The following is a 7,233-nucleotide window of genomic DNA, read 5'->3' on the forward strand; positions in this document are numbered from 1 at the left end:
GTAAGTTGATCTCTAACCTTCATCTGTGTGCTGTGGCATGAACCAATGCCAACACACATGCACTTGAATCAATTAAAATATAATTAAAAACGTTTTTTTCTGAGATAGATTCTCTGTGTATTCCTGGCTGTCCTGGAACTTGCTCTGTAAGCCAGGCTGGCCCTGAACTCAGAGATCCACCTGTCTCTGCCTGCCAGGTGCTAGGATTAAAGGTGTGCATCACCACTGCCTGGCATAAAGTTTTTAAAAAATGATTTATTTAAATTCATTTTATATGCATTGGTGTGAAGGTGTCAGATCCCCTGGAACTGGAATTACAGACAGTTGTGAGCTGCCATGTGGGTGATGGGAACTGAACCCAGGTCCTCTGGAAGAGCAGCCAGTGCTCTTAATTGCTGAGCCATCTCTCCAGCCCTTCATTCTTTCTTTTTTGAGACAGGGTTTCTCTGTGTAGCTTTGTGCTTTTCCTGGAACTTGTTTTGGAGACCAGGCTGCCCTCGAACACACAGAGATCCACCTGCCTCTGCCTCCCGAGTGCTGGGATTAAAGGCGTGTGCCACCACTGCCTGGCCATTCTTTCTTTCTTTAAAAATTTTATGCCATGCCACGGGGCTGAGTTCAATTCCCAGCACTCACATGGTGGATCACAACCATCTATAGTGGGACCTGATGCTCTCTTCTAGCATAAAGATGTACATGCAGATAGAGCACTCATACATAAAATAATAAACAAATCTCTTTTTAAAGAATAGAATGAATGAAAAGAACAGTAAGGGGTGAGGTCTCTCTTGGGCAAAGCACTCTTGCCTGGCCTGTGTGAGGCTTTGGTTCAAGCCTCGGGATGAGGAAGGAATTACACCTGGGCTTAAGGCCCTCAGCTGCTTCTTCATTTGCTCATTTGGTGCTGGGGGTGTCTCCCGATGTTACCATCCCTGTTTGTGTCCCTTCTGTGCTCAGCACTCCTGGACATTTACAAACTCACTTGGTTCTGAAAGCAGCTGCTCGGTGAAGAGGAAATGGAGGCAGAGGGAAGCGCTTGCCTGTGGTTGCTGAGGGCATGGCTGTGAGCATGTAGACTATGAGCCATGACACTCACTGTGGCAGCATGCCTCCTAGAGGATTCTGAATGTGCTTCCTAGGTTCCTGGAAATCAATAAAAACCAACGCCAAAGCCCTTTACTAGGGGTAAATGCCCTAAAATGTGAAAACTCAAATCTCATCCGGGTGGCATAAAACAGCTGCAGTTATAATATGCTGACTGCTCTGTGTGGTTATGTGGAATCCCCGCCAGTGGATTCTCATGTAGGGAGGTGAATTCTATTCAGAGTCTTCTATTAATGAGTCAGGTGACTCTATTTGCATAGATTTAAAAGAGGGTTTCTTTCTGGGAGTCTGCTTTTGCCTGGCTGATGACGCATACACCATGAAGATTCCTGAGGCCAAATCAGAAGAAAGCCCTGTGCCTCAGGAATTAGTCACTGTGTCTCAATTCAAATCAAAGGCTGCACAGACTAAGGCAAGCCCCCCCACCCCCCACCCCTTTCAGGCTGCTGGAAGCCACAGACGGCAGCCTAATGTTATTTCTAGATGTGAAGACAGGTCCCTCACCACATCCTCAAGGATGACACGTCCACTCAGTTCTGAGAAACGCCCTGGTAAAGGATTCTGCTCTTTGGCATGAACTTGTTTATCTCCCAGCAAATGATGAGCTCCACCTTAATGGAAAGTCATTACTGTTACACTTGCCAATTCCAAGCACAAGCCTGTGTCCAAGATGACTTTTAGAGATGTGCATTTTGCTAGGAGTGGTGGCAGGTCAAATATTTACATTACAATTTGTAACAGTAGCAAAGTTACACTTTGAAGTAGCAACAAAATAATTTTGTGCTTGGGGGTCACCACAACATGAGGGTCTCAGTGTTAGGAAGGTTGAGAACCACTACAACCTGACACCCCCTTCTGGCCTCCTCTGGTACTGCATGCATGTTGTGCACTTACATCTCTGCAGACAAAACACCCATACGCATATAGTTAAAAACAAACACTTACAACTCCATCAGTCTGCACATGGGAACTTCACTGTCCTCTTTTGTATTTGACGCAGGCACGGCTACCTGTGAAGTGGATGGCACCTGAGAGCTTATTTGAAGGTATCTACACAATCAAGAGTGATGTCTGGTCCTTCGGGATCCTTCTCTGGGAGATCTTCTCACTGGGTATGTGTGCACTTGGCAGGTCTCCCCGGGCTCTGGCTTTGCGTCTCCCACTCTTCTCCACCCTCCTCCACCCTCCTCCACTCCTCTCCACCCTCCTCCACCCTCCTCCTCCACCCTCCTCCATGTCTTCCAAGTCCAGGGTGGGTGAAACACCACCCAGCCAATCCCGTGGGTCTCCTGTCTGTTGCTACTGTTCCTTGGTTGCTGACATCCAGAGATCTGCCTTAACTGTGACTGTTTCGGAAGCCTTGGGACTTCTGGGTCCACTTGCAGCCCCCAGTCCAGGGTGGGTTGGCCACAGGGGAGTTCTCTTTGCCTGTTTGCAGAATGTATAAACAACAACAACAACAACAAGGAATGGAAAACCAATGTTTGTTCGTCCCCACTGAGCTTGTGTTTTCTCAGGTGTGAACCCTTACCCTGGCATTCCTGTGGATGCTAATTTCTATAAACTGATTCAGAGTGGATTTAAAATGGACCAGCCATTCTACGCTACGGAGGAGATGTGAGTACAGTAAGACTGGGGTTGGTAGCAGACGTTATTGTGTGTGGTAAATCTTCCAAATGCATTAAAAAAAAAAAAACAAAAAAAAACCTTGATTGCTTTTTTGGTTTGTTTTTGGTGTTTCAAGATGGTCTCTCTGTGTACCCTGGCTGTCCTGGAACTCACTCTGTAAAACAGGCTGGCTTTGAACTCAGAGATGTGCCTGCCTCTGCCTCTCGAGTGTTGGGATTAGAGTCATGCACCACCACACCCCACTGAAAATCATTCTCCTATTACATTGCTTAGGTCTCTTTTTGTTTTAAGACTTATTTATGTATGTGGGTGTTTTGTCTGCATGTACATCTGCACACCAGAAGAGGGCCTTAGATCCTATGGACTACAGTTATAGATGGTTGTGAGCCAACATGTGGGTGATGGGATTTGAACTCAGGACCTCTGGAAAAAAGAGCAGTCAGTGCTATTAACCACTAAGCTATCTCTCCAGCCCTTGGCTGCTAAAAGCAGAGAAATCTTGGTAGAATGGCACATGCCTTTAATCCCAGTTTAGATCGACTTGTCTTTTTTTTTAAGATTTATTTATTTATTATGTATACAGTGCTCTGTCTGCATGTGTCCCTGCAGGCCAGAAGAGGGCACCAGATCTCATTACAGATGGTTGTGAGCCACCATGTGGTTGCTGGGAATTGAACTCAGGACCTCTGGAAGAGCAGTCAGGGCTCTTAATCACTGAGCCATCTCTCCAGCCCTCGACTTGTCTTTTTGAACCACTAGCTCATAAAAAAATGACATCAAGACTTATTATTAATTATAAAAGCTCAGCCTTAGCTTAGGCTTGTCCTTAACTAGTTCTTATAACTCAAATTAACCCATATTGTTAATCTGTGTTCTTTTATGTGGTTTGATTACCTTTACTCTGTACTCCCATCCTGTTTCCTCTCTGTCTGCCTGGCAGCTCACTGTCTTCTTCCCAGAGCTCTCTCTGTCCGGAAATCCCTGCTATTCTCTCCTGCCTAGCTATTGGCCATTTAGCTCTTTATTAAACCAATCACAGTGATGCATCTTCATACAGTGTAAAGGAATGGCAAGGGGACACTTGCCTGTAATCCGGGACTCCAGAGATAGGCAGTGGACTAGCCTGTCCCAATAGCAAGGCTATAAATAAATACATAAATAAATAAGACAAGATGGCTGGAGAGATGGCTCAGGGGTTAAGAGCACTGCCTGCTCTCCCAGAGGTCCTGAGTTCAATTCCCAACAACCACATGGTGGCTCACAACCATCTGTAATGAGATCTGGTGCCCTCTTCTGGCCTGCAGGCATACATGCAGGCAGATCACTCCATACATAATTAATAAATAAATCTTAAAAAAAAAAAAAAAAAGACAAGCAGAGAAAAGCTTTGTCTTTTGCTTCAGGCAACTTTGCTATCTCAAGAGGCAGCACTGGGGCTTCATTCCTTTGCCTGCAGTATCTGAGGGTTTGACTCCACCTCACGCATCATCCAATGCCGATGTAGTAGGAGTTCTGATACATGCTTTCCACAAAGCCAGTGCACAAGCTGCCTGAGCTGCGGATGCTGCCCCGGGTGTGGACGGTGGACGGCAGTCCGTTTGCGTCCCTTCACCTCCTCAACCTGACCTCTGTTGGCTTATCTTCCAGGTACTTTGTAATGCAATCCTGCTGGGCTTTTGACTCAAGAAAGCGGCCATCCTTTCCTAACCTGACTTCGTTTTTAGGATGTCAGCTGGCAGAAGCTGAGGAAGCGGTATGTAGGGACGAGGGGGTGATGACAGCCATCCCCCAGAAGGAGACGTGTGAGTGACAGCGCGTGCGCCATGTCCTCAGATCTGGCTGTGGAAGACAGTCTTTCTCACCTCAGTTTTCAGTCTAGATTACCCTTTCACAGTTGTGTGCAGCAAGACCTACTTCATTTGGTGGTGGTGGTGTGTGTGTGGGGGGGTTCAAGACAGATTTTCTCTGTGTAGCCCTGACTGTCCTGGAACTCTGTAGACCAGTCTGGCCTTGAACTCAGAGATCCACCTGCCTCTGCCTCCTGAGTGCTGGGATTAAAAGTGAACACCACCATAGCCTGGCTAAGACCTACTTCTTTTTTATTTGAGCTGAGGATGGAACCCAGGGCCTTGCGCTTGCTAGGCAAGCGCTCTACCTCTGAGCTAAATCCCCAACCCCAAGACCTACTTCTTAATGTGGTTTGGGGGGGACTTTCTGTGATCTCATCCAACTGATTATTAAGTTGAAAGCTCTTAAGGAGCCAGGTGGTGGTGGCACACGCCTTGAATCCCAGCACTAGGGAAGCAGAGGCAGGCGGATCCCTGTGGGTTCCAGGACAGCTGAGGCTACACAGAGAAACCCTGTCTCAAAGGTGTGGGGGCTCTTACAGGTCCAGAGCAAAGGATTAGACAACTTAATGAAACTTTACTCCTCTAGAAGCCACTGGCCCTTTCTAACTCAACATGAAGCATGAGCATGGACTCCTCCCAGCTGGGTCACGGTGGGTGTGGGAGCTGGGAAGGGCTCTGGCCTGATGCTGTGAGGACCCATTCCAGCTCTGTTGCCTCTTCCTCATTGATGATGGCGCGTTTCTTCTTTGGCCTTGGTGTTCCTATCTGTAAAATGGGTCACAAAGCTAGCTGCTCCTCCAGCAACAGGATCTTGCGATTACCTCATTAACCGTGAGCCAAGGATGGAGCCTTGAACTCTCAAAGCCCAGGTTCAGATCATGCCTCCACCACTTACAGCTCATGTAGTGTTTGCTACCTTACACGTTAATGAGGACATCTTGTGGGGTCAGGATTATAGTTTTATAAAGGACAATCCATCTGCCCTCTTCCTACTGAAAAGTGAATGAAATTAAATGAGTGGCTGTTATTTAAGAAAAAACAAAACCTGTGGAAGGTGCTGAGAGATGGCTCAGTGGTCAAGAGCACTCATAACTCTTGTAGAGGACCAGAGTTCACTCCCCAGCACCTACATGATGGCCCACAATCCCCTACAACTCCAGTTCCTGGGGCTCCAGCGCCCTCTTCTGGCCTCTGCAGGCATTGTACTCATGTGGAGCAGATATGTGATCATAGGCATAAATAAATGTAAATAAAACCTTTTTTTTTTTAAAGCTGAGGAAACTACCCAAATTCATATTTAATTTTAAGATGTATTTTTCATTTATGTGCATCAGTGTGTATGGGAACCCTCAGAAAATAGAAGAGGGTATTGAATCCCCTGGAGCTCGAGTTACAGACAGGTGTGAGCCACTTTGTGGATGTTGGGAACCAAACTCAGGTCCTCTGAAAAAGCAGCCGGTGCTCTTAACCACTGAGCCATCTCTCCAGCCCCTAAGTCCACATTTTTAAATGGTCTGTATAAAAGTAAGGCTTATTTAAGTACTTTGCCTTTTAGGCACACAGGTGAGTCTTGTTCAGATGGTCACCCTTACTACCTCTCCCCTTTTCCAGATGTATCAGAACATGGGGGACAATGTTCCAGAACATTCTTCCGTCTACCAAAACAGGCGGTCTGTCAGCAGAGAGGCAGGCTCAGAGCCGCCATCGCCACAGGTCCCAGTGAAGATTCATAGAGAAAGAAGTTAGTGAGGAGGCCTCCACCCCCGCCGCCCTACACAGGCTGTAGATCACAGAGATTAGCCTCACCTCAGAGGAAGTGCCCTACCAGCTGCTGCTTCGCTGGATTTTCCTCCAGATGCTCTCTGCCATTACTCTTGTCTCCAAAGTGACTTCTAGAAAATCAAATCACCTCCCGAACAGGCAGGAAAAGCCAATAATGAGATTTATTGGCAAGCCTGCCTACATCGGGAGGCCTTCCCAGGCTAGCTTGAAGGGGAAACCATGTACCTGAAATATAGTATATTCTTGTAAATACATAAAAACAAGACAAAACAAAATAAAAAAACCATTTTTGCTAAGGAGAAGCTAAATATGATTTTTAAAAATCTATGTTTTAAAATAATATGTAACTTTTTCATCTGTTTAGTGATATATTTTATGGATGGAAATAAACTTTCTACTATAGACATGTTGGTCTTTGATCATTTACTCAGACTATTTAGGGAAGGCCCTAACTGGAGCTCACAGCTTTGTGTGTGTGTGTGTGTGTGTGTGTGTGTGTGTGTGTGTGTGTGTGTTTTCATGTTTTTCTCTTGAGCAGGTGCATTCTGGGAGAGGCTTCCTCGTTGTTGTCTTTGAACTAATTATGTAGCTCAGGCTAGCCTCAAACTTGAGATCCTTCTGCCTCTGCCTGCATCTTCATGTGTGGCAGAAGGCTGACTCCTTCATGAGAACATTAAGTGTCCTGAGTCCACCAGGCTGAGGACAACCGACGCTCTATCCACTCCCTTCTCTGTAACTCTCTTCCCTACACATTTGCTACTGACCTTTTGAAACTTCCCACCCACGGGTTTATAAATTTGGCTGGCTTTGTCCCCTTGCATTTACTAGGTTCTGTCTTTTAGATCTTTGTTTTGTCCGAAGACAGGAT

General features: G+C 46.3%; 1 protein-coding gene across 4 annotated transcripts in view; it reads left to right on the plus strand.

The window, feature by feature from the left end:
• Nucleotides 1-6,769, plus strand: part of Flt3 (fms related receptor tyrosine kinase 3) — an 82,856-nt gene extending 76,087 nt beyond the window's left edge. For 3 of the 4 annotated variants that reach the window (XM_036171803.1, XM_036171804.1, XM_036171805.1), the window contains 4 exons: nt 2,105-2,216; nt 2,622-2,721; nt 4,381-4,486; nt 6,195-6,661. In XM_036171803.1, coding sequence (XP_036027696.1) covers nt 2,105-2,216; nt 2,622-2,721; nt 4,381-4,486; nt 6,195-6,329 — 453 coding nt within the window. In that variant the 3' untranslated portion in view covers nt 6,330-6,661. Of the gene's footprint in view, nt 1-2,104; nt 2,217-2,621; nt 2,722-4,380; nt 4,487-6,194 lie in introns of all 4 variants that reach the window. The other variant, XM_036171802.1, reaches the window with a different exon arrangement.
• Nucleotides 6,770-7,233: the final 464 nt, after the last annotated feature.

Source organism: Onychomys torridus, chromosome 22 (genome assembly GCF_903995425.1).
Source record: "Onychomys torridus chromosome 22, mOncTor1.1, whole genome shotgun sequence".
NCBI classification, from domain to species: Eukaryota; Metazoa; Chordata; class Mammalia; order Rodentia; family Cricetidae; genus Onychomys; species Onychomys torridus.